This window comes from Protomyctophum bolini (genome assembly GCF_963924005.1).
Source record: "Protomyctophum bolini genome assembly, chromosome: 8".
Lineage (NCBI taxonomy): Eukaryota > Metazoa > Chordata > Actinopteri > Myctophiformes > Myctophidae > Protomyctophum > Protomyctophum bolini.
Genome location: NC_137869.1, coordinates 32,658,877 through 32,686,273, shown reverse-complemented (window position 1 = coordinate 32,686,273; position 27,397 = coordinate 32,658,877). Strand labels below are relative to the sequence as shown.

Genomic DNA, 27,397 nt, shown 5'->3' with positions numbered 1-27,397 from the left:
GTATTTAGACATTTCATGTAGAATGTAAAATAAAACCTCTCTCCATGTGTGGAAAAGGGATGAAGCCTGACTAAAGCAGAACTCTGAATATAGGAAAAGGGATGAAGCATGACTAAAGCAGAACTCTGAATATAGGAAAAGGGATGAAGCATGACTAAAGCAGAACTCTGAATATAGGAAAATGGATGAAGCCTGACTAAAGCAGAACTCTGAATATAGGAAAAGGGATGAAGCATGACTAAAGCAGAACTCTGAATATAGGAAAAGGGATGAAGCATGACTAAAGCAGAACTCTGAATAGAGGAAAAGGGATGAAGCATGACTAAAGCAGAACTCTGAATAGAGGATAATAACACTGTTCTCCGGCAACAGTGAGCACAGGTTGCAACCTTTAATGCAGCAGAACATCAGGAAAGGAAGGAGGCACAAAACTCGGCATGTTCATATAAAGATCATACCCTCAAAAATGGCCGCTAAGCCAATGGCATTTTTATGTTTGTGTAGGACAAAGTTTGTGCGCGCGCACACACACACACACACACGCACGCACACACACACACACACACACACACACAAGGAAGGAAGGGGTACATAAGGAAACTGGTCATATTGTGTGAGCAAGAGAGTGCATATAAGCAATATAATTATCAATAACAAAGTCCTTCAGAAAAAGGAATGTCCCCCACCTTGCTCCTGTATGTACATAAAGTACAATGGTAATTTAAAATCACCAACATGTTCTACATCTAATTCTTCCTACTTTCTTTCTCTGTCGTTCTAAGGTTGTAACCTTAATACAAAATAATTGCTATGTAAACCCATTTAGGCCTGACGTCGAAATAAAAAAAAGTCTTCTGAAAGAATATACAAAGATTTGTGCCGTATTTTCTGCTATTTTTTTCAAAAATAGCAGACCTACAAGCTCGCTATGAGCTTGTAGATCTGCAATTTTTCAATAGCTAAAGTATAACATAATGCTTAGTTAAAACACCAAAAGGGGTTCCCATCTAGAATGGATTAACGTGGGCATTTTTAGCAGAAGTCTGCTTCATATTCATGGCCGGATCTGGCAGGATCTGAATGCAAAAAGCACATTTTTAATTGCATTCTCTCAGCCTATCAGATGTGTTTTTCACTTCAGCAGTGTTGAGGAGAATGTTCTCGTGAGATGCACATACTAGACCTGGGAATGAGCTTCAAAATATAATACAGTAATGTATTAGTTACGTTATTTTCTTCACCAAATAAGATAATAGGAAGTTCTAAGACTTGTGAGTGTTTTCAACATGAATGGTAGTGAATGGCACTGACTTTTGATTAAATATTTATCCAAGCGATCAATAAATTAAAGGCAAGTTTCGGATGTTTCATATGCAAATTTCATACACATACGCATACAAATGCATGTGTTAAAGATAAGTAATTTAACTTACAATAAAATAGAGAAATTAATAGACAGTAAGTAGCCTATCTGGTCCTTGAGCAGCTCCACTGCAGGCGTTTGTTAAATGCTCTGCTCAAGGGAACCATGACAATGACAACAGTTGTTGAGAGAGGAGAGAGTATTACTCAGCCTAGCCTGTTGGGAGATTGAAACCAGCAAACTTCCAATTACAGGAGCATAACTCTTGCCCACTACTTGCCTTGTAGCTATTGTACATCAATGCAACATCCATCAATGAAACATCCTATTTTAGCATAATCATTCAATGAAAATCCCTTCAGGAGACAGCATCTCACACATTGACCATAGGGAGACGTGTTTACAAAACAAATGTCTAATGCCATACAAACAAGCTTTGTATTATGTTAAACCCCACCCCAAATATCTCTCTCTATATATCTGTCCATAGCTAGATTAAACGGCATCAACGGCATTAGAGCTATGGACCAGATAGGTCTGTTCCATAGCTCTAATGCGTTTAATTTAGAGCTATGGACCAGAGCTAGTCCATGACATGTGAGCAATGAACATTAACAAAACAGGCAGTCTGTCTTTCAGAAGTAAAACAATCAAACACACAACGTTATTAGATGGATATAATTGGAATAATAAGCTATAATTGATTATGTAAATGATGGATTCACGGATTGGATCAACAATTTTTAAAGTTTCCTACGCTGCCTGCGACTAGCCCTCTCAGACGCTTTCCTGCGGTGCTGCTGCAGACAGACACAGTGCGATTGCATTCAAAACTCTTTTGCCTACTAATTGAGATGAGGTAAACTACTTCAATTACAACTATAATGCACGAAATGTAGGAACAAAAGCCTGTTGTAGCCTATATTCTACTTTATTGCACTCGGCTCAACGGCTTGTCCACTTCAGTAAAGCGCACAGTGCTCACCTGCTGTTATCCCGCACAAACTGAAGAGAAGGAATGCGATCTGTGCACTTATTCCACTGGGTGCTTTATTGTCCAGATCCATGGTGAAGTGACAGGATGCTACTGTACTGTCTGTCCCGCTTGGTGGAGAGAGGGGACAGAGACTCCCCTCGCCTCGCTCGCTTCCTCCTCACTCACTCACTCACTCCTCTCCCTCCAGTTCCGGATACTAGTGAATCTGGCGCGCCTCTGTCTTGCGTCCGCGGCGGGCTCAAGCCATCAGAGATAGAGAACACGAGAACGTGTTCAGGTTAGCAGCTGCTGTATAGCTACAGAGTGGAGAGTGGAGAGTGGGTGGGGGTGGGATTGTGAATAGGGGAGGAAAAGAGAGAAGAGAGATATGAGAGATTCTCAGTCATCCGTTTTTGCCCCCAGCCAATCTCCTGATATAGCCTACATTGATTTTTTTTTTCTTTTACAAAATGAACCCCAGTTTGTCACTGTTATTGTAAACTTGGTTTGTGCACAGCACATATGCTACACAAAGACCTACACAGACACAGACACACACACACACACACACACACACACACACGGCAAGTATAAAGACAGAGTGAATAAGACAGTAAAATCCCCAATTTTAATGAGTGCACAAATTTTATGTTGGCTACAATTTGTAACCAAATGGAGTCCTTATTATATTACCCTATGGGTCTACTAGTTGGTTCAGCAACTGCAGGATAAATTAACACGATATTAGCCAACGGTGTACAGTATATCAACTTGTTGAATATAGTTCAACAAGTTGGATTAAAGGCCAGTCAGCGTAATGCACAAAGTAGCCTTTAATATATAAAAGCATCGTGCTCAGACTGCACATGTTACACACTTCAATGAATGAGTCCATATCAGTGTGGTTTGATTTTATGACCGTTTTACTGGACATCAAGGAAACAAATGAGTGAGACACATGTTGTCCAGCTTATGCACAATCACCATATACAGGATGTACTGGTTTCCTCATTGTCTGACTGGCAGAAACATGCTGACTCACTGGACATAACAAAATAATACATAATAACATCACATTCAGTTTAAACAAAATAACAAAAATACATGACACCAAGTAGTTCTGTTTCCACAATAGCATATTACTATCACAGTGAGTTGGAATTATTATCAATAACATCAGACAGACAGTAGTAGCTTGGGGCCTCCTGGCTGCAGTCACTATCACAGAGTTAGCATTAGCTGCTAAGCCTGACTACAGACAGTACTCTAAAACATTGTGGAGACAGACGGCTACCTTTTCCACTATCAACATATCCCCTGTTCAGCTACTGTATACAGTATGTCTAAATGAACCCACTCTCTTATATATCTCACCTGCAACAAGACAGTTAAACTCACACAAATGAGTGAGAGTGAGACACACCTGATAGGGTTGCGTGAAGGGGGAGCTACCTGGTTCTTCTTCTTATACGTGGGTGACTGGTTTATTTGGCAGCACGTTACCGCCACCTATGACATTATAGCGTTTTCATAAAGTGTCGTTCTCGTGTAAAGGGTCAATAAAAAATTGTCTCCGTCTGAAAGAGGCCTTAATATTCTCGTCAAGTTAACTTGGGGAGAACTCAACACTCTCAAGTTCATGAGACCAGGACGCTTTTTTTTCTAGTTATAGACAGACTTGTACTTGAGGTCTGTATGATCACACACTGCTGGTCCTTTTTAGTACCAAATGTTAAAGTAAGCATGAGCAGAGCCAATATTCAAAATTACACTGTTGCGATTTCCCTCATCGCTACATTTCCCTGGGTGTAAATAACGGCTCAATTGCTCTATATTCCCATTTCCCATTCAGTGTTCAATAAAAGGGGTCTAAAAAAAGGTCTTCACACTGGCTCATGCTCCAAAGCCATTTAGACATGCCGTTTCAAGGCCATACTCCTGAGCAATAAGTTGAAAAACGTACAAAATACACCAAAACATATATACTGTAATTAATATTACATATAATAAAGGACTGTGTCTCATATGAACAACTATTGGAGTCAAGTGAGTGCGAAAGGGAGAGAGTACAAGATAGAGTTGCTGTCAGCCTGTCACTCAGTCAGATTTAATGAGGCTGCCCTCAATTCGTATTGCATCCACACTTCCAATATACCCTACTATCATCCAACATAATGTGTTTACAAACTTCACAATCATGGCACTTCCTGGTGGGAAAGCTGCCTACATATCCAACACCTACACCACATCACAGCAGTGACAGCACTCTGTTAAAGAGTGATGGAGAGAGAGAGAGAGAGAGATAGATACAATTTGACGCTATGTTGTTTGTTGTAAGACAGTGAAGCCTATTATGTGCTTGAGTTGACTGAGCGCACATTTTTAGTATTCCATTGGATTGACCTTATTCAAATCAGATTTAGAATTGATTCTTCTAGGCCTAGGGCAAGAGATATATTATTGTGGAGACAGCTTGGACCTTAATCTTTACAGTGCAGGGAGTATAGAGAATTATTAGAATGAAACCTGGACCTTACAGTGTACTGAGTGTAGAGACCTGGCATTATCAGAATTGATAAGTGGACTTGAGACGGCTGTCTGCAGTGTGTCAGGCTCACCAATAGAGGGAGTCATTAACTCAGACAATTAAAACTTGCATGGACATATTCAGCTTTTAATTAAATCAGGTCTAGACTTAATTAATCAAATCAAATAAATTAATGCATGGTAATGCATGCAAAGAATTTAACATTTAGCCGTTTTTAATACCAGATGTGGTCACACCACACCCATCTTACACTAACAATGTTTTTTAATTAAGAGGGTCACAGGAGGGGGCATAGCATACTGTGTATGCCTGTTAGACCAGAATACACAACATTGGGATTATCTGATTAATCATAAAATACACTACAGTAACTTATTTTACTTCTTAAAAGCAGAGTATCTGGCTGGCAAGGTAAACCAACCACATGAGTGATTCTCAACCTGTCGGCCAGGGGGCTGCGCAGATATTGCAAGTGGGCCCCAAAATAATTGTCAAAAAAACTTAAATTCTGTTATTGTCTTGATGGTCAAAACTGCAAACTTGATGGACTACTGCAATTTATGCCCTGCCACCAAGTTCAGATAAATTGAAACATAACCTCACAGGAGGTTGATCGAGCCTTGATTTATGAAACGGCCTCAAACAGCGTCAGAACACACAGCACAAACAAGAAACAAGTGTGGGATTCGTTTTCATCTTTCATCTGGATTAGCTTTGAAACCTTCCCATTAGCAGCATGCAGCCAGCCTCCCCATCCATGTCACTGTTTTGGATCGAACAAGCCACCGCAAGGCTCCTCTCTAGGCCCAATCATATTATATTACTGACCAGTTCAACACAGCCTGCTGTTACAACACAAACACTCCATGCCATACTACGATTTATAAAAATAATTGTGTTGCTCTAATTATTTCCGCTATACTTGCATCAAAAACAACACAGAGCACATAACACCAAGACAATACAAAATACATGAGGTCCCCACTGACTATAATGGTGTCACCTGCCAAAAATAGGCGATCTACAAGCTTGCAACACGTCGTGGATGAAACACGATGTAGATATGCCATTTTCAGCGCGTGACACCTTCAATTTGTACACTGGAGTAGGCTTAAATTAAGTCAATTAGCCATAAAGAGCTTTTTTTGTCACACAAAGTAAATCTCATGACCAAGACATTGAAGATTTCTTCAGAAAGTCAGGATAAACCATTTAAAACCATGTGTGTACAACAATACAAAGCAGCAACAACAGTTTGATTTTAGTCAATGTTGTATGCTTGTTGTTAACTGGGTTGTCTGACCTGAAGCCTTTTACCACTTTCCCTAGTGTGTATGCAATCATAGAAATAGCACTTTTCCCTTTCATTTTACTGGAATTAATTACATATGTGAGTGCCTGCCATAAGCATTACTGGCATTTGCCCTGTGTGATACACATGAGATCCATTTAGCGCAGTAAGATAATACCCTCCAAGGTATTCCATTGATCAAGGCTCTGTACTGGAAGAATGCATTTCACCGTAGCTGCAAATACATAGATTGCTCAGTTGTCTTTCCCCCCATGATCTATCCGTAGGTTAGTAGTGGATGAAAGCTCTTAATTAATCCACAAACTTAATTCCGTTTCTTAATTAAAAGATTGCTGAGATGAACTTCATCAGAGCCCAACCTTTGAGATGGAACAAAGCAGTAGCTCTGTGTATGAAAGCATGTCAATGTGAAAAGCAGAGAACTTGCAGATTATTTGGCATGGTGTTATCAGACAAACAGTAGATGATTAGATGGCATAATGACCAAGTTAATGATCATGATGATGAGTCTCCTACATGTAAATACTTGTTGTGGTTCTAATTAATAAATATGAATATGCACACGAAGTATGTAGGCCTACATAAGCAGAACAAGCAGACAGAGGCAGTTAGACGGAGGGGCGCACACACACACACACACACGCACACACACACACACACACACACACACACACACACGGACAAATGTCCATACAGACAGGTTGAGGGATGGTTATTACCTATAGGTCGTGATTCCTGAGAAGTTGGTGGCTGACAGCCGAGCTCAACATGAATTCAGAGGCGACACTGGCCCCCCCAGGACTCCGGTCATTAATCATCAGAAGCGTGACATGATCAGGCCAGACCAGACTAGTCTGCAGTGTGTTCATCCAGGCAGCCAGGGCTGTGAGGTGGTCACAGAGGTGGCTGCCTGCAGTGTGTTGATCCAGGCAGCCAGGGCTGTGAGGTGGTCACAGAGGTGGCTGCCTGCAGTGTGTTGATCCAGGCAGCCGGGGCTGTGAGGTGATCACAGAGGTGGCTGCCTACAGTGTGTTCATCCAGGCAGCCGGGGCTGTGAGGTGATCACAGAGGTGGCTGCTGCTGGTGGCAGCGGCATATCCACTCTACAAGGGGGGGTCCTTCCTTTCTCTTATCCGGTACATGGTGAAGCAGCAGAGGCAGGAATGTGCCTGATCTCACCATGGAGCCGACATGCAGAGACTACAAAGTAAAATCCTGTGTACTACTACTAACTGTCTATAGCGTACAAATGAAACCAAATGGGCCCATATTTTTATTTGTACACATGTGTAGTTACAAATAGATTAATTAACACAGGAGTTCAACTACAAATGTAAGTGTTCTAATTTATATTATGATAGTTTTTAGATGATAGATTTGAAAATAAACTTGGACTTCTGGAAGTTTATAATAACAATGTGTGCTCGAGTATATACTTGGACAGCCCAAATTGTTTTTTGTCATTGTCATTTTTAAATACTAGATTTAAAGGACATATGTCATATCTAGATCAAACCATTTGAAGTGTTAACACTGCACTTTAGTTTGCTACGGAGGATGTCCACATCTATTTATTTCAGTCTGGGTGTTTACTTCATTTGTCCAGTTATCAGACATTTAAAAAATGAACTCTCGTATATGGATGCTCAGTTTCTGCACTGCACTAACATCTTGTATTCTTGTTGCTACCTCTTATAACGAATCTACTGAAATCACTGATGGGTGATCATCTCATCTCACTATTCTGAAGTGGTTGATGGAACACTTCTTGCAGAGATAGCAAAGAGCGAAGCAAAAGCGCGTGAGAGAGAGATAGGATCCATTTTAATGTCAAGTCACTAGAGGGAATCAAAGGGGCCGTTTCCCTGCTGTTGCCTCGTATTAGGTTTAATATTAGGTTTTCCGGGTCAACCAGCACATAAAGGAAGAGAGGGAATCAATCAGAGAAAGGAAATGTACAATGGTAGTTGAAACAGACTGAGAAATATTGCGTAATTGTGTTAAATTACGCTTGGCATGAATGATGAACACAGCAGGTGGTGAACTGCAATTCAGACGAGTGTTTTCAACGATACTGTTTTTAATACATATTATGCATATGGAAATGAAACAGATTGGTATATGCCAGGTGCCGGTTGGTTTGGAAGGCAGAGGCTTCTGTGAATGGACAAGACAAATGTCTGTACTGTGGTGTTGGGGCTGAGATTAAGCTCTTGGGGAACTCTGGAGTATTGAGCGTGTTGTGAAGCGTGATATTAGGCAGAACACTTCACACCAAACACCATGATGCCTCAGACCTGTAATGACCCTGAACAATTCCACCCTATTGGCTGTGAGTGGCAGCTCAGCTGAACCAAATGCTTCTAGAGGGGGACGCTTCAGTTTGAGGGTTTCACTATAGTCTGACATGGAGAGGTCAGAGGTGTTAAAGCACTGAAAGCAGTAAACCTGCTATATCCGAACAGACAGCAACCTAGTCTACATGGATGATGGACCACTGCACAAAATGGCGTAAACTATAAGGCTGATTTATACTTCGTCATAAATCGTCACCTGTATACGATTTATAAGCTCACAACACGTCATATAGACGCCGTGTCAAACATGTTATTTTTCAGTGCGTGACACCATTGTAATGGAGCATAAATTAGGTTTTAGGATGACAACCCAGTCTGGTCACAGAATCTAGCTATATGAAGCAGTAGCAATCATTTTATAAAACCACATAAAGTCCAAACATGTGAAAAGACATTACTTCTGTGCATTGTGACAATTAGGCGATTCTAATAACACATTTCCCATTCATTGGTAATAACATAATTTCAGCTACTTTTAATGGATTTGAAACTGCCATAAGCAACATTCAAATTACGTTTCCATCAGAATTATAATTACCTGCTTGTTCTCTGCCAAATCCCACCACACGGTTACCGTCTGTTACTGTAGCTCAAACCTCCTGTTTTCTCATCCATTAAGGAGAGATGGACAGATAAACAGAGCATGTTACCTCTTATAACGAATCTACTGAAATCACTGATGGGTGATCATCTCATCTCACTATTCTGAAGTGGTTGATGGAACACTTCTTGCAGAGATAGCAAAGAGCGAAGCAAAAGCGCGTGAGAGAGAGATAGGATCCATTTTAATGTCAAGTCACTAGAGGGAATCAAAGGGGCCGTTTCCCTGCTGTTGCCTCGTATTAGGTTTAATATTAGGTTTTCCGGGTCAACCAGCACATAAAGGAAGAGAGGGAATCAATCAGAGAAAGGAAATGTACAATGGTAGTTGAAACAGACTGAGAAATATTGCGTAATTGTGTTAAATTACGCTTGGCATGAATGATGAACACAGCAGGTGGTGAACTGCAATTCAGACGAGTGTTTTCAACGATACTGTTTTTAATACATATTATGCATATGGAAATGAAACAGATTGGTATATGCCAGGTGCCGGTTGGTTTGGAAGGCAGAGGCTTCTGTGAATGGACAAGACAAATGTCTGTACTGTGGTGTTGGGGCTGAGATTAAGCTCTTGGGGAACTCTGGAGTATTGAGCGTGTTGTGAAGCGTGATATTAGGCAGAACACTTCACACCAAACACCATGATGCCTCAGACCTGTAATGACCCTGAACAATTCCACCCTATTGGCTGTGAGTGGCAGCTCAGCTGAACCAAATGCTTCTAGAGGGGGACGCTTCAGTTTGAGGGTTTCACTATAGTCTGACATGGAGAGGTCAGAGGTGTTAAAGCACTGAAAGCAGTAAACCTGCTATATCCGAACAGACAGCAACCTAGTCTACATGGATGATGGACCACTGCACAAAATGGCGTAAACTATAAGGCTGATTTATACTTCGTCATAAATCGTCACCTGTATACGATTTATAAGCTCACAACACGTCATATAGACGCCGTGTCAAACATGTTATTTTTCAGTGCGTGACACCATTGTAATGGAGCATAAATTAGGTTTTAGGATGACAACCCAGTCTGGTCACAGAATCTAGCTATATGAAGCAGTAGCAATCATTTTATAAAACCACATAAAGTCCAAACATGTGAAAAGACATTACTTCTGTGCATTGTGACAATTAGGCGATTCTAATAACACATTTCCCATTCATTGGTAATAACATAATTTCAGCTACTTTTAATGGATTTGAAACTGCCATAAGCAACATTCAAATTACGTTTCCATCAGAATTATAATTACCTGCTTGTTCTCTGCCAAATCCCACCACACGGTTACCGTCTGTTACTGTAGCTCAAACCTCCTGTTTTCTCATCCATTAAGGAGAGATGGACAGATAAACAGAGAGAGAGGGGGACTGCAGGGGGGAGACAAATGGACAGAACACTACAGCAGAGACAGCACGATACAATAAGCATGTTGGCCCTGTAGACCAGTGGTTCTCAACCTGTGGGTCAGGAACCCCCCAGGGGGGGGCCCCAGACGACAGTGAAGTGACACTTTAAAGGCTCATTCATAGTCTGGATTTCCGGTGATGAGTACCGCTCCGGTGAAATAACGTTGAGCGGTGGCGAGTAAAAACTAAAAACATTGAGAAGGGCTGGGGCAGTGGTTTGCTCTTCACCGCGGCTCGTGACGTCATGTTGTAGTTCGGTGGTCACCTCACCAACCGAAAATCCAGACTATGAATAACGCTTAAGTCCCCTTTAATACCATAAAAAAAAGACCATCAAAAGTAATCAAACTATATACTTTAAAACTGGTCAAACATTGGCCAAATAATATAACAAATAAGGTGGTTACATTGGGAGCAGGTCAAAGGAAGATGAATGTAGCAGGAGTAGCCCTGCCTGCAGCTCAGAAATCTAATACTATGTCACTTTTCATATTACTATCATGGCTGATGTAATAACAGGATAATATATACAACAGAACTCTGAAAAACAAGGGCCCTTTCACCACCTGTTCTGAATCGCCAGAACATATTTTCTTAATGGCTAGCGATTCAGGGCTGGCGCCAGGCTAAGCTTCCTACTGAATTCTGACAAAGAAGTCTTCCTAATCAGACTGACTGTAATGCTTATCCTCAATTCACAGCACAAGGTTAAGCATCTCATTTCCCACAAAATGTGAAGCTATCATTTTCTAACTCATCCTCTTGATGGACAAGCAAGCTATAACAACATTCCTCAAGGTGTAGTGTAGATGCCAAACAGAAAGGCATTGTGGAGAACTGAATTACTCGTTATAATGAAATCACCGAAACCCTGGACGTTGTTTAGTCATCAGGTTATATAAATGGCTGCTACAGATGGTCTGCTGAAGGAGTGTTTGCGATAAATTAATAGCAATTCACCTGATTTAACACCACAGCAATGGTTTGTGCATCAGCGCCTTCAGGTTCAAATGGGGGTAATGATCTATTGCTAGATCTATATAATGCTGACTGCTGTCCAAAAGGTAGCGTGAGGGCAATGCAGGGGGAATGTTTAGTTGGAGAAAGAGATTTAAAGTAAGTGGAAGGGGTGCTGGTGTAAATTAGAAGAGGGACCTGTGTGGTTTTGCTGAGAGACAGAACATGACATCCATAATATTAGTGCACAGCTGTGTGATAAATGAACCTCAAACCAATGGGGGACTAGATGTTCTGGCGTTCAACTTTCTCTTGTGCTTTCCTTCCTCCTATAATTTGTATTATTGACAAGAGTGGAAGGCCCACTGCTGGTCACATTTCAGCAGAGGTGCTTTTTTTCTTTTTCCACAACCGTAGTATATAAATCAGCATGTTGACTCAAATCACAAAGTTGATCTTACTCTGCAAGAGGAGGCACATCATGCAGCAAACAAAGGTTTTGGCAACTAGGTCACAGTTTGACCCGTTTTCTCATCTGTTTTTATTTTTTTTTAAACAATGTATATGCATATATACACATGTAAAAGGAAATCACAGACAACTGCAATCTTTTCTTCTTCCCTTACCAAAAAAATTAAAACAACTTTCAAATTGAACATAAAGAGAGAGATGCTACAAAACAATTTTGTCTGGTGGCATTATCCTTGATCTCTGACAGAAGTAAATCCCAAACTGCCACAACGTTAATCACTGAACCATTTTGGCTCTGGTATTTCTAGAAGCAAGGCTATCCTGTCATTAAAAAAAGAAAAAAAGGGTGTAGCAATAACATCTGTACAACGGTGTAACGATTGGCAGGGGTGGGATTGAAGGAGGAAAGGAGGAGGGACAAGAAGAAGGAAAAACGATATTCTCCAGTGGAAGTCATCACCATATAATGTCTTGCAAGCTCGGTTGGTCCAAATAAAGCAGCAGCATTAGGCCAGGCAAACTGTGGTATCATGCTGTTGGAGAGCTGATGAATGCAGGGCTGGGCTTTCTGTCCAATTAAGAGTGCCGTGGTGTCTAAAAGCTGTTGCGAACGTCTGGGACTCTCTGCTGCGATGCTATTTTACCATAGCCTCCTCTGGCCGGGTCGTAGTCCTGACGGTACTCATCTCTTACCTGCATACGGAAACAAAGTTCAGATACAGGAATGCAAACTGGTTAACCCATTTAGACCTGAGGCCGATTCTAAAAAAAATAATTAAAAAAGGCTTCTAAATCCAAAAAGTTTTGTTCTGAAAAACCTATGTTACTGGTGCTCAACCTTTTTCACATCAAGGACCACCGGAATTATCTGTATTTGGCCACCTACTCCCATCTGAAAATATGTAGTTCCAGGGACACCCAGAAGCAAATATTTAGTTAAAACTGTTGGCTCTGAAAGAATATATATTCAAAGATTTGCACCACATTAACAATTTTTTAAAATAAGGTAAAGTATAACATAATACCAAAAGGTGTTCCCGTCCTCATGTATACTCTATATAAGATCTGCGGGGCGACAGCAGGATCGGAGGGGGAGAGAGATTTCTCAGGTTTTGTCCGTGCAATTTTATCTCCGTTCACTTGCCGGCTGCAGTCAATCCGACGGTCCCGACGTACAGTCAACGTGCACAGTACCACCCGTCACCACGGGTAGTTGTTTTGGGCAGTAGAGGGAAAAATATCCTCTTGTCCCGAGCACCCTCTTTCTTCAATACGACAACAGCAAGATGCTAAGAACAGCTTTGCAAACAAGCCCTTGGATATCAATATTCAGCTCCAAGATGGTAAAGGCCCTGACCAAGAACAGCTGGGAGGAGATTGAACCAGTCCTAACCCCCCCCCCATCAAATGTTATGATGCTGAAAATGTGACTCCACAGTGGGTTGCATACATGGATGTGGGGACTGGGGAACTCCGTTTACAACTGCCATCTAGTGGATGAATGGTGTATAGGTATAGGTTTGTCACTGACACAATGAACATAAATAAAAGTTTGAAACTTAGGGCCGATACATACTCCCATTTCGGCGCTGTAGTGCCGAAATGATTTCGGCTCGTCAGAAATTTTCAGTAGCACCGAAGAGCCGACTTTAGGACGGTACCCGCCCCCCCCGAACCTCAAATGACGTCAAATTGTAGGCTCTACAGCGCCGAAACGACTTTTATTCGGCTCTAAAATAGGAGTATGAATCGGCCCCAAGGCATAACAAGTATGGGCGTTTCTCACCCCGACCCTCAAAACATTTACTATGTTGAGCTCTTTAGGGGTGAAAAGTGTGAGAAGAATGCATGAGCAGAAGATGCTATTTTTTTTATTTTAGTTAATTAATTTAATTTTTTTATGGATCTTTATTTGTCATTTTCCAAAGAAATTAAAAATAAATGCAAAAAGTAATTGAAAAATCGTGGCCCACTCACACATTAGGAGGGCAGTATGAGTTAGACAGTATTTGGTTTAGACATTGTCATTGGTTAGACCAGTCATTAGTCCTACAACTACTCTCAAACCCTCACCCTAAACCTAACCTCCCACGGGGCAGCACACCTAAACCTAACCCTAACCCATGTCTAACCAATGACTAGTCTAAACTAAGTATGCACCCCGTCACCATATCCTATGAGACCACAAGCGGTTTGTTTTCAAAGAAGAAACAAACGCCTGGGCGAGACATGCATGAGAACTGGCGTACGAGCGGAGCCAACCTTCGCTACACAATTAAGATTTCAGAGGGGTAGATATCCATTTAAGTTTATCTATTCTACAGTATATAATTTTCATAAATAGGCAATTATCATAATAAATATGTAGTGCCACTGTGCCAGATGTTTAAAAATGTATTGTAATATGTAGTGCCACTGTGCCAGATGTTTAAAAATGTATTGTAATGTAATGTATAGCAGCACTAGACAATCCGATAATCTCCATCCTCCCTTTAGCCTAAGAGTTAGTTCTCCATTAAATACAGAGGTTTTTTACTCTGGAATTAGGAATACATACACTTACTGCAGACTCTTCACTCAGTAACTTTAAAACATAGAATTAGATTGAGGGCCAGCCTGATGAATCGAGCCTCTCCACTTGCTTCTACCATATAATGTACACACACACACAGGTTTCCTTTCTCACCTGTCTTTTAATAATGTTACCATTGCAGTTTTATTTGTGGAAATAAATTAAAACAAAACTCGAATCCCTCGATCAATCTGAGTAAGCTTGCACCCTGCACTTCAGCAATACACACACACACACACAAGTGTGATGTAGATAGATTGAGAGAGGATAGACATAGGCACAAATAGATTTGGAGGAATTTATAGACATAAAGATAATCAAAATAACAAGAGAAAATAAGATTCCTCACCTGTCCACCAGACTTGCCACGGCCATACTGCCTTCCCTCTTTAAATCCAGCATCCCAGTCTGTCCGAATGATGCGGTCGTCCAGCCTCGTCCCGTTAACAAACCGCATGGCATGTTCCGAATCTGCACGTGAGTAGTATCTGGCAGAGCAGGGGTTAAGGGATCATGTCTACGGTTTTCTCTAGGATTCTTTTTTTTCCTTCCCCAGATATTTTGGGGCTTTTTGCCTTTATTGATAGATTACACTAGTTTGACAGGAACAGGGACACAGCAAAGATCGCCGGGATTGGGACTCGAACCCGCGACACGCTGTCAGTCTGGATTACCAGCCTATGTGCCTGGTCCGTTCGGCCAGCCCAGGTCTTCTCTAGGATTAATGAAATACAATCTAATCCACAATTAATACCAAAAGAAAGAAAGAAAGAGAAACCAGCACTGCATCAAAAGTAAACAAACTATACTGAAAACTGGTCAGCTGTCAAATAATATGAGGGAAAATGTTTGAAAATAGCCGATCTAAAGAACCGAGTTAAACAGAATATAATGCCTCAAGTCCTACAATTCCAAGTGCTTGTTGAGGTGTGGGGTCCCCAGTTCAAATATGATTATTTTGTGCAGCAGCACGGCCTGACCACTGGTCTACAGTATGACTTCAATCATTAGTACTAACCTGGTTCTGACTTGCTTAAGTCTGTATAAATAAAATATGTAAAAGAATTAAGCTACTTTATGAATAGGAATACTAAAATTGAAGACGATAAATTGGTTCTCTCTCCCCTAAAATTGGTGTCCCACCTGAAAATGTATTTTCTATTAATTAATTAAAATAGCTGGAGAGACCCGTTACTGAACATGCTAAAGCAAAATAGAGCTATATATATATATATATATATATATATATATATATATATATATATATATATATATATAGTTTTGTTTAAGACCTAGTAGTAAAACCTCACTTACAGCACCTTTAATTTACTGCAAGCTTGATGAAAGGATACTCAACGAAGCAGAACCCACAGGCAGTCTTCTTCACCTTATCCAGACCAATGACGATGCGTTTTACATCTCCAGCTTTGGCGAACAGCTCATAAACCTTGGGGGTAAATGGGGGGGGGGGGGGGGAGTTGTATATATATATATATATATTCAACCTTGCCAATTGCCATACAGCTGCAATGTTGGTGAGTTATGGTGGAGGGTGACGTTCCAAACGGGGCTAAACAACAGCATAGCATACCTGTTCCTCAGTGGTGTAGAAGGACAGGTTCCCCACATACAGAGTGTTACTCCCCTTCAACAGCTTCTCCTGATCATACCGGTTACCCTTTGTAATACAATACACACGAGAGTTTTTTGGGGGAACAAACGCTGTCCCGTACACAAACAGAGCAATTACCTTTAAAACATGTTGCTATTTTATTTGTGCACAACTTTGCACAAGCTGGGCTATTAGCAGCTCTGTTTTGATGAATTGAACAATGTGGACCCTGTTGTAAACAAGTGTAAGGCTTAATTGGGTCGTCCACTCACAGTTAACAGTCTTTGTATTGAGTTTGTGCTTGAAATGTACTGTAATTCTGCAAACTGTTAATAAATATTTCAATCAATCAATGTACACATCATTTCTATTTCCTTATCATCGTACACGACACGTACATGCACTACTTAATTTAGTTTTGATTGAATTTAGAAAAGAAAAAGCATAATAATACAGGTTATCGTAACGTTATTGAGAAAAGCATAGATGGATAGCTATAGCTCGAATCTCGTAAGCATCTCCCGGCGTTGAATGTTAATGTTGAAGTAACAATCATTTATATTCCCAACTTACCTTAAAATGCTGGTCTCTGTATTGACTTATATCAACGTACGAGTCACTATGCAGTGCGTTTAGTTTAGCAGACATGGTGAATAGATCGGGGACAGCAGTTTGATTGTGATTTGCCACCACACGACACAACTTAGCTGTTAGCTTGCCAATGCTAAGACAACAGTAACTGTAACAACAATAACTTCCGGTAGGTCAAGTTATTCTTCCTGGTCGTTTTGTTTTTATGTGAAAATGAAGTCGAATGGCGCCACCTACTGTTCCAATATGTTTAATGACTGGTTGACTGTAGGTGGTCTGAGGGCATGCAGCATCGACTACTGTCAGAACAGTCACATCACAGGAGGTGTAAATTTTTTGTTTTCGAGTAAAATATCAGATTGTAACACCCCCCCCCCCCCTAATCTCTGTTTCACTATAGCATTAAATCATTGCCCACCTTATTGCACACTTAATGAGGAGAAAGAGAAGCGGTAAATATTCTCTCTCTGTACTCCATAATATAGCACAATGCAATGAAATACGTGTGAAATAAGTTTGTCCTGCTGATTAATTCCATTAAAACAGCACTGAAAAGTCTTCATCTTCCCTTTCTGTAGGTCTGGGCTACTGTTTGACATTCCTTCCCACTGTCACCATCTTCAGCCACAGCCATAAAGGTCCCCTGGTCACATCGTCACGTGTGTGTGTGTGTGTGTGTGTGTGTGTGTGTGTGTGTGTGTGTGTGTGTGTGTGTGTGTGTGCGCGCTTCTGTGTTTTATTTGTCGACTAATGTGTAATCTACCATTACATGAATGCAGAGTGGTGGAGCTACAGATGGAATTGTGTGAGGATATGTGCAGGTGGGTCTGGGGGTCAGGGATCAGTTCAATATCTTTTGAGATGCAGAAATGCCCTCATTCTCTTCTCTCCCCTGGAACTACACCATGGTGGTAATCAGAGCTTTGCAAGGCTCCGTTATGCTCAGCTCTGTGGAGCCTTGCTTTGGTCAATCATCATAAAGTCCAGAGTAACCCAGGAAAAGGAAACAAGCAACTGTGCCCTAAAGAAGAACAGGAAACCCTTAGTAGGCCAGATGAGTCAAATGGCACAAACTCCAGTCGACTTCAGAGTTCATAGGGAACCTGGGAGACTCGTCCGTCCAATCGTTGAGACATGCAGAGAGTCAAGAGGAGAAAACCTTGCTGCCTGAAAATGTCAGGGCAGAGGTTGATAAGGAAGGGAACTAGGAGGGACCAAAAGTGGAGGAGGATCTCTTGCTATAATGATGTTGTCAACCTGAATGCGTTGCTTTGATGTCTTCAGCCTGCCACTCCCTTCCATCCTCACTCTGTTCATGGCCGACTGCGGGGAAGGTGAGTCTGTTCAGAGCTCATTTAGTTTTCAAAGTTGTTTAAAATTGCAAATGCACTTTAAACTGTGAGGTGAGGTTATAGAGGTATATGTTGTATAATCATTTCGCCTAAAATTGAGTATTTAAGCGAACCTTTTGGTTGTTTATTTGTAGCAGTATAGCTACACAGTGACTGACTATAGCACAACAGTTGATTTGCTTAAGTGAGATTGCATGGTTTTATAGTTATGTGGAAATGAATATATCTGAACGTCTGATAAGCCCCCGGATATAAAAAAGGGGGATAGCCTATAAATTATATAATAACTTTATTATATATATATTGAATAAACTATAATATATAATACCTTATATACCTGATATAAAAGTTAACAAATAAATAAATATGTGGTATAACTGTACAGTGATAGGACTGGGTGGAATCAAATGATAGGAATGATTGGGTAATCATTTTGTGCTGGCCACATCATTGAATGTTGTATTTGAGGACACAAAAAAAAGTGGGCCTAGACAATCATACTCCCTTTTGAAGAGAGATAAACAAGCTCTTTCATAGCATACTGTAGGAGTTCAAGGTCTTGATATGGAGAGAAACAATGTGAATCAGGCTCTCAGCATTGATAAAAGCATTCTTCAGGTGAGGTTAGATTCTCTATTTGGACAGTGTACATAATTTACTGGGCCAGATAGTATCGCTGGCGGGCCAGTTCGGGCCCATATGGGCCACCTATTGCCTACAACTGCATTAGACGGTGGGCCAGAATATAATCAATGTAATAGAATGAACTGTAACATCCATCTTAAATACAATAATAACTAGCCTACTATATTATTGTATAAATAAACTATATACTGCATTAAGTCACTCACTCTATTCATAGCTGGGGACCCAATACTGATGCATTGTTTTTCTATGCACTCCATGCAGGAAATAAATATATGCCACCAGTTTTGGCTAAAGAGTACCAGCAGAGTTCCCTTATCTCATCACAGATCACACAACACCATGCAGAGCAGAGCAGTGGTGAGGACTGGTGACTACTAGTGAGTAGTGAGGGCCTTCTGCAGAGTCAGGCCTAGACTGTATGGCTACACTGAACTGGTGAGTGACTTTATTCCCAGAACCAGACAGTTTCACCCTCAATTTGAGAACAGGACCAGACACCTGTTGGAACTTTAGAATGTAGTCTCACGTAGCCAGACAACTATTAGACAATACTCCGAATGGTATAGAGTCTGGAACTGCACCTACCAAACTCTGAGGCAGGAAGCTGTCAAATTGTCAAAAATAAAATGTAAATATTACATAAACCTGAAGACCTCTTCAAACATCATTGCATAATACTATTGTTCTCTCATAAGTGGGCTACATGTCAATATGAGAAGCAATTGCAATATTCAGAAATCCTGTCGGTGAAAGCCTCAGCTAATACTTTAAGGTACTAATGAGATCTTGTATTTGTCTTCGCTGTCTTGCAGGAATGTTCTGAATCTAGAGTGTACTAGAGGCCTGCAGCATCCTCAACAGAACCTGCACATAAGACAGACACACACACACACACACACACACACACACACACACACACACACACACACACACACACACACACACACACACACACACACACACACACACACACACACACACACACCAGTGCAACCACAGTACTGTTTGGCCACTGAGCATCTCTACTGGAGCAGTCGGGGGTTCAGTGCCTCACTGCCTTGCTCAAGGGCACTTCAACTGTGTTCTTTTCCTTTGCTTTTTATAAAATCACAATTACATGCCTTTAAGCAGTTGTGAACATTTATTTTTTCCATAACGGTAATCTGTAAAAATGGCTCCTGGAATGGAGCCAGCTGACATTGCTGTCGTAGCACTTTATTTTGTGCTGGTGCTAGGCATCGGGTTTTTTGCCATGTGGAAGGCCAATCGCAGAACTGTAAGTGGCTACTTCCTGGCTGGGCGCTCTATGACATGGATGGTGATTGGAGCATCACTTTTTGTCAGCAACATCGGCAGTGAACATTTCATATGCATGGCTGGATCAGCAGCTGCAAGTGGCTTTGCTGTAGGAGCATTCGAGTTCAACGCACTTCTACTACTGCAGCTACTAGGCTGGGTGTTCATCCCTGTGTACATTCACTCAGGGGTCTACACCATGCCGGAGTATCTGTCCAAACGCTTTGGAGGCAACAGGCTGAAGGTTTACTTTGCTGCCTTGTCTTTATTGCTCTACATGTTTACCAAAATATCTGTAAACTTGTATGCTGGAGCTCTGTTCATTCAGGAGTCACTGGGTTGGAACCTTTATCTGTCCATTCTTTTACTGATTGGTATGACTGCGCTGCTCACAGTAACTGGTGGACTTGTGGCAGTAATGTACACAGATGCTCTTCAGGCAGTTTTGATTATTGGTGGAGCCCTCAGCTTGATTGCGATCAGCCTTGTTAAGGTGGGTGGGCTGGAGGGTGTTCGGACAAAGTACATGCAGGCTGTCCCCAATGTTTCTGCTATCGTGGCCAGTGGAAACTTCACATATTCTCACTCCTGCCGCATTGAGCCCAAGCCTAATGCTCTGCACATGCTTCGTGGACCTCTAGACGAAGACATGCCTTGGCCAGGGTTCCTTCTTGGCCAAACCCCGGCTTCCATCTGGTACTGGTGTGCTGACCAGGTCATTGTCCAGAGAGTACTTGCAGCAAAGAACATTGCTCATGCCAAGGGCTCCACACTCATGGCTGGATTTCTTAAAGTCCTGCCCATGTTTATAATTGTCATTCCAGGTATGATTTCCCGGATCCTATTCACAGATGAGATTGCCTGCATTGGGCCAGAGCACTGCTTGGCAGTGTGTGGCTCTAAGGCTGGTTGCTCTAACATCGCCTATCCACGTCTGGTCATGTCTGTGATGCCTGTGGGTCTGAGGGGGCTGATGATGGCAGTCATGATTGCTGCCCTGATGAGTGATTTAGACTCCATCTTCAACAGCGCCAGCACCATATTCACCCTGGACATCTACCAGAGTGCTCGAAAAGGTGCGTCCCAGAGGGAACTACTGGTTGTGGGCCGACTATTTGTGGTGTTTATGGTGGCCATTAGCATTGCCTGGGTCCCTCTCATCATTGAAATGCAGGGCGGGCAGATGTACCTCTACATACAGGAAGTAACTGGTTACCTCACTCCACCTATCGCTGCCCTCTTCCTACTGGGTGTGTTCTGGAAACGCTGTAACGAAACAGGTGCATTCTGGGGAGGCATGACAGGATTCACACTAGGTACTCTGCGACTGATCCTGGCATTTATCTACCGTGAGCCTCTCTGTGATCAACCAGATGATAGGCCTTCCTTCATCACACATGTCCATTACATGTATGTGGCAGCAGGCTTGTTTTGGGCGTCAGGGATTGTCGCTGTGGTGGTCAGTCTCTGCACTCCCCCACCAGATAAAGAGCAGGTTCGCACCACTACTTTGTGGGGGCTGCACAACATTGAAAGGGTTCCCCTCAAGGATCAAGATGACATCGAGAAGAGCAATCGTAATGAAAACCATGAAGATCTTCCCCTGGATGAGACGTGTCTAGATGGTGTTGACATCAAGCTCCCGGTCCCATCCACTGATCTTGACCCAGCTAGCACAGAGACAACAGCTGCAACCACCCCTGGAGAACAGATTGATAATTCCCAGGCAGAGCTGATCAAGGATGAGGAAGGAAAGCGTGGCATGGGTCTGAGTCTTATCAGTTGGTTTTGTGGGTACAAGGAGGGAGCACAGACCACCACACCAAAGGGAAGCAAGGAGGATGAGAGGGTTATTATGGACAGGCTGTATGAGCCTCCCAGAATTAAACTGCTACTAAATCTGGGCCTGCTACTTATCTGCTCATTGGGAATCTTCATGTATGTTTACTTCTCATTATAGTTTTGTCCAACACTGGACTAATGGGCAGATTGGTTTGGTACAGTATTAGGAGTTGAGGAGGGGTACGTGTTATTGTCAAACAGTTGCATTTTCAAAGATTTGACAAGCTGTAATATTTACATTTGATTATGTATTTGAATTACGTTTTGTGTGACTATAAAGCTTCATTGGGACGTAGCAATTTTTGTGTGTGTGCAAATTGTTACGGTGATCCTGCACAAAGAATAGCTACTGGGATTAGTTTTTATGGTGTGGTGTGGTGACTTAAATATTTGCCTTATTGGACATATGCTTTTACCCAATTTTCTGTTTAAAGCTCCCTCCCTTCACATTCCATTAAGTTGCAGCTGTAACATTTCAATGTTTTTTGTAATATTTACATTTTATAATTGTAGTTCTCTAATTGGGAATTTATTCAACTGATTTAATGACTGAAATGTATCCTTTAAAAATATCTTGTAAAGCTTCATTGAGACTGACAAATGTTGGTGTGTGTTCACATTCTTCCTGCACAATCTACTGAAACATTCCGAAATCTGTGCTGTGATACCAGGCCTCAGGCCAATCATTTTACAGGTATAAGCCATAGATGATGGATATCATCCACTCCAGACCGGTTCACACAGCAATTTTGTAACACAAACCAGGCTTTCCTCCGAGGTGGAAAGCCTGGTGACGCGAAGTTAATCAAGAATAGTGTCCCTGCAAAATTTTTCTTGATGCCGAGTCTTCGCTCCCTGTAGACAAAATGTCCTTTATTATGATGCATCAATGACTCCATATTTCGGCAAGGTTTCAAGATGGTTTGACTCTGAAAGCGCACATTTGAATAGTCAAGCTCCATTCCGAGCTTGTGGATCGTCTACCACAAAAGTTAGAATATGGAGTTTCTACCCGACAGCAACGATATGTAAATGGTAAATGGTGCATTTATATAGCGCCTTTATCCAAGGTGCTTTACATAGATTGTGCATTACATTCACCCATTCACACACACATTCATACACTGATTGCAGTGGAAGCCATGCAAGGTACCAACCAGCACATCGGGAGCAATTTGGGGTTCAGTGTCTTGCCCAAGGACACTTCGACATGTAGACAGGAGGAGCCGGGATTCGAACGACCTGCTCTACCTCTTGAGCCACAGTCGCCCCAGGTATGTGAACTAAGTTTAGTGGGATTCTACGTTAATTTGGTTGATTGGGTTAACAAGATTAGCTCCAGATACTGACAGTCACAGACTCAGATGGCTACATCTTTCAGAGCCACGCTGTAAAAAAGAAAAACACGAATGGTGTGTGTACAAGCTGTGAAATGTTAGTAATAGTGAGCCAATTGGAAAGTGTAAACACGTCACTGTAATTCCCACTCAATGGGGTGATGGAATGGAAGAAACCATGTAAGGAATGTGGTGTGACATAGCAAACACATACAGCCATATAGGAGGGCAGCTTGAGACATATATTTGTGAAACACCGAAAAACGAAAGAACTTAACTAAACTTTGTTTTGTTGTTGCTGAAATAAACATACAACTGTTACTTTCTCATAAGGCCAATTTTATTTTAGATTATTAGAATTCAATAATTCTTAACTGAACAGTGAACAACTGACACCAATCCTGTCACCTGCTTGAGTGCACTTGTTGCCTTTACAAATCCAATATAAACTGCATTTGTGCAAAAATTTATAGAAATGTAATGTAATGTACCCGATTAAAAAAACACAGTGAAAACAATGCCTATTTAAATTTAATGTAAAGGGAGCGGTTCACAATGATCACTAGGAAATGTAAGTATATCACTTGTACTCATGTTTAGCTTGGGCTTACTGTCAGTTCTTGCATCAATATCTCAAGTTTACCCAATAAAAAAACAAACAAACAAAAAGTCATCCATCCAATCCTAAATCAAAACAAAGCCAGTAGTGGGGAGAATCGTAGTTCAGCGAGGAACACCAAACTCCATTCCCAGGAGACTTCAGAGGTTCATGTACTCCCAGCACCCCCTGGAATCTGGAAGACAATTAGTACAGTTGAAAAAGTATGCTGTACAACAAAGAATATCAATATACTTTCAATCTATGGACAGTATGAATGTCAACTCTTAGTTAGATCCATATCAATCGCTGTTTTTTTCCGACACCAAGAAGTTGGTCAAATAAGGTGGTGAAATAAAAAGAGTGATGACATGAATGGTCCACAACCACATACCGTATGTTAAGAATCTTTGTTCATAAATATTGGCTAAATAATTACATTTTAATTTATTTTATTTTTATAGCAAAGTAATCAAATTCTAAACAATCCAAAACTCACTGAAAGTAATCAGATTAGGGTACTGTATACATTCTAGTAGGAGGGTACTACTAACTGTCCACATGCTTTTCCCAGAAGATAATATCTATTTTTTGTTTTGTTTCATCAATTACATTTTTTGAAGCAGCCTTGCCAACATCAATGCTCTTCATCATCAGAGGTCTGATCTCCTCTCGATGCTGAGCAGCTCCACCTCGAAGATGAGCGTGGCTCCTCCGGGGATCTTGGGAGGAGCGCCTCGGTCTCCATAGCCCAGCTCTGACGGGATGACCAGCTTCCTCTTCTCTCCCTCGCACATGCCCAGCAGGCCCTGGTCCCAGCCTTTGATCACCTGGCCCGTGCCCAGTGTGAAGGTGAACGGCCTGTCCCGGTGGTGGAAAAAAGGTACTCAATTGTTTTGCTTAAGTAAAAAGTATCAATACTGCAAATAGAAATAACTGTTATCAAGTATGTGCGGAATTCAAAATGCACTTGAGTAAAAGTACTGGTATCAAAATGTAAAAAAGTGAAAGTACTCATTATGGATCTTTTCAAATATATAAAAATCGTTTGAAAATAGCTCAGATCTTTGTAGAACGGCTATTTTCAAATGTATATGGTTAATGTTTAATGTTTAGTATAATAAATAAAATGTACAAAGTAACTAACGTTTTATAATAATTGTATTGTAGTAAATATACATTTGTCTCTGAGATGTAATCAAGAGTACTTACGTACCTAAGTGGAGACAGTACTTAAAGTAAATGTATGTTTAGTTACTTTAAACCACTTGCCTGTTCCTGGGGATGCTGCTGTCGAACTCCGTGCCGTCCTCCAGCTTGCCCGTGTAGTGCATGTTGAGCACGTCTCCCTTGCGGGACTTGACGGGGCAGTTGTCCACTCTCTTCTTGATGCCGATCTGCAGCTTCTTCTTGTCGGCTCCGCTGACGCTCAGCGGCCCGAGTACTGACGCCAACGTCACGGCGAGCAATAAACACACCCGCATCGCTGCAGTCTTCAGTAAGGATGTTTTTGAGGGTTTTATCTCTTGATACACGGCACGATTACACGAGCTTTATTGAGCGAGAAACGAGAAAGGGAAGTGACTCGCTTTAGCCTGGTGAAAAAACGGATGTAGGTCAGTTGGTCCAGCTCTCAAATACACCCGTAGTGAAACACTGTCAAAGTGGACTGTTATGTGACTTATGTCGCTTGCTCCGGATAGCGGTCACCCCATTGCCCCAACCACGTACGTTAAGTAAGTCAAGTGCACATTAAAATAAATGTCCTTCGTTTCATTTTACGAAAATCGAACAGAGACCAAGTCAATATAATCATCTTCATCTGTGCATTGCGTAATGTCATGGTTTTTTGTCATTTTCAGGGGGGATAAAAAGACGTTCCTGATCAACACCGGGGCTAACTTGTGCTAATAACGAGTTTGACCCGGGGGTGAAAATGGCCATCATTCGTATGTTATTCAGTTTCCTCAACAATCCTGCTATCATCGAGAAGCTTGCCGAGTCACGTCCGATCCGCAGGGCGGCCCAGATCACCGCGTACGCCATTACCAAGGCTCAAATAGCCGGCAGAGACGCATCGGAGCGGGTCTTGAGATCGGACACGATGCGGCACGCTCGAGAAGAAGCCCAAACGACGACTCAGCACGGGGACATGGGCGACTTTGGGAGTAGATTCAAAAGAGTCAAAGAGACATTTGTTAAAGAAGTCAAGGATGGGTGGAAAGACGGCTCCAGGGAGATCAAGAAATGAGGAGATATATGTCACGACATCTGATGGTGATGGGATTGAAAATGAATTATCTGGATTCTGGACTGGATTAAAAAAGAGAAACCAAGACCCCATCATTTTGTGATATCTGTATTTTACAATCTTTCAGACGGGACTGATTCATAGCCATGAAACAAGATAGTAAGCTGTTTCAAAGTTGGATATCATATTACCATCAATCAATTTACATTTTACACTGACTGATTTGGTTAGTAAGCCATATTGAAGTCCAAACAGAAGTAGACTATAGCCTACGGCGAGGGAAATCCCAAATGTCCAACCTGCCTGTAAATTACTGTAACAGCCATTTCACACTAAGCAGTTTGTCACAAAGTGTAAAGAAAGTCCCATATTCTGATTATTCCCCACCAACACCAATGCCTTCAAATTGTGACCAGGGGATATTTATTATTCGGTTTGCAAAGAAAATATTTATTGTCCACAAATGAGATGATTTGTCAAATGTATTTTGTGTTAACATCCAGGTGTGTGTGTGTGTGTGTGTGTGTGTGTGTGTGTGTGTGTGTGTGTGTGTACGTGCACATGCGTGTTTGCCCACTGACTGTATAAACCAGGGATACTCAAATAGATTTACCTGTGGGCCACATTACAAAAATGGCAAGGGGCCAGGGGCCAGTAGATAAAATTACGACATTAATGATACTTGATAACTTCTCTCTTTCAATTGCTTTATTTTCGCAAAATGTATCAAAGTACAATGTGCATGCACACAATATGTAAATAAATAAATGTGTTACATTTTCTTGCATAAACACAAAGAGCTGTTTCCATAACTGCACAAATTATTGCACATAACATGATTGAGTAGCTGTTATAATAACATAATAACATAACATGAGTAGCTCTTTGCCTGCCTGCCTGTCTGTCTGTCTGTCCATGAGTAGTTATTTGTCTGTCTGTCAATGAGTAGCTGTCTTACTGTCTGCCTGTCTATGAGTAGCTGTCTGCCTGCCTGAGTAGCTGTCTGTCTGTCTGTCTGCCTGCCTGCCTGTCCAATTGTCCATGAGTAGCTGTCTGTCTGAGTAGCTGTCTGCCTGCCTGCCTAATTGTCCATGAGTAGCTGTCTGTCTGCCTGTCTATGAGTAGCTGTCTGCCTGCCTGCCTAATTGTCCATGAGTAGCTGTCTATGAGTAGCTGTCTGCCTTCCTGCCTGTCCAATTGTCCATGAGTAGCTGTCTGCCTGCCTGCCCAATTGTCTATGAGTAGCTGTCTGCCTTCCTGCCTGTCCAATTGTCCATGAGTAGCTGTCTGTCTGTCTATGAGTA

At 41.6% G+C, this 27,397-nt stretch overlaps 3 protein-coding genes across 3 annotated transcripts; 1 reads left to right on the top strand and 2 right to left on the bottom strand.

Annotated features, from left to right (window-relative positions):
* Positions 1 to 12,020: 12,020 nt before the first annotated feature.
* On the bottom strand, positions 12,021 to 16,900 carry ncbp2 (nuclear cap binding protein subunit 2). The gene is made up of 5 exons (XM_080769942.1): positions 16,752 to 16,900; positions 16,158 to 16,244; positions 15,919 to 16,013; positions 14,916 to 15,054; positions 12,021 to 12,687 (listed from the first exon to the last, which is right to left on the bottom strand). The coding sequence occupies exons 1-5, from the start codon at positions 16,824 to 16,826 to the stop codon at positions 12,589 to 12,591; spliced, it is 495 nt and encodes a 164-aa protein (XP_080626068.1). The 5' UTR covers positions 16,827 to 16,900; the 3' UTR covers positions 12,021 to 12,588.
* A 3,040-nt stretch (positions 16,901 to 19,940) lies between these two features.
* On the top strand, positions 19,941 to 22,025 carry LOC308320606 (sodium/myo-inositol cotransporter-like; the record flags this gene model as incomplete). The annotated part of the gene is made up of 1 exon (XM_080771153.1): positions 19,941 to 22,025. The coding sequence occupies one exon, from the start codon at positions 19,941 to 19,943 to the stop codon at positions 22,023 to 22,025; it is 2,085 nt and encodes a 694-aa protein (XP_080627279.1).
* A 1,488-nt stretch (positions 22,026 to 23,513) lies between these two features.
* On the bottom strand, positions 23,514 to 25,462 carry fkbp2 (FKBP prolyl isomerase 2). The gene is made up of 3 exons (XM_080771053.1): positions 25,115 to 25,462; positions 24,455 to 24,703; positions 23,514 to 24,038 (listed from the first exon to the last, which is right to left on the bottom strand). Exons 1-2 carry the CDS (start codon positions 25,324 to 25,326, stop codon positions 24,496 to 24,498), a joined length of 420 nt encoding a protein of 139 aa, XP_080627179.1. The 5' UTR covers positions 25,327 to 25,462; the 3' UTR covers positions 23,514 to 24,038; positions 24,455 to 24,495.
* Between the last annotated feature and the right edge of the window lie 1,935 nt (positions 25,463 to 27,397).

Excerpts from the sequence above, each read along its gene's own strand:
- ncbp2 (XM_080769942.1), bottom strand. The coding sequence starts at position 16,826 with ATGTCTGCTAAACTAAACGCACTGCATAGTGACTCGTACGTTGATATA. Across the intron at positions 16,014-16,157 it reads TCTACACCACTGAGGAACAG|GTTTATGAGCTGTTCGCCAA; the intron begins GTATGCTATGCT and ends TTTACCCCCAAG. Across the intron at positions 15,055-15,918 it reads TGTGGGTTCTGCTTCGTTGA|ATACTACTCACGTGCAGATT; the intron begins GTATCCTTTCAT and ends CTGCTCTGCCAG.
- fkbp2 (XM_080771053.1), bottom strand. The coding sequence starts at position 25,326 with ATGCGGGTGTGTTTATTGCTCGCCGTGACGTTGGCGTCAGTACTCGGG. Across the intron at positions 24,704-25,114 it reads AGCAGCATCCCCAGGAACAG|GCCGTTCACCTTCACACTGG; the intron begins GCAAGTGGTTTA and ends CCACCGGGACAG.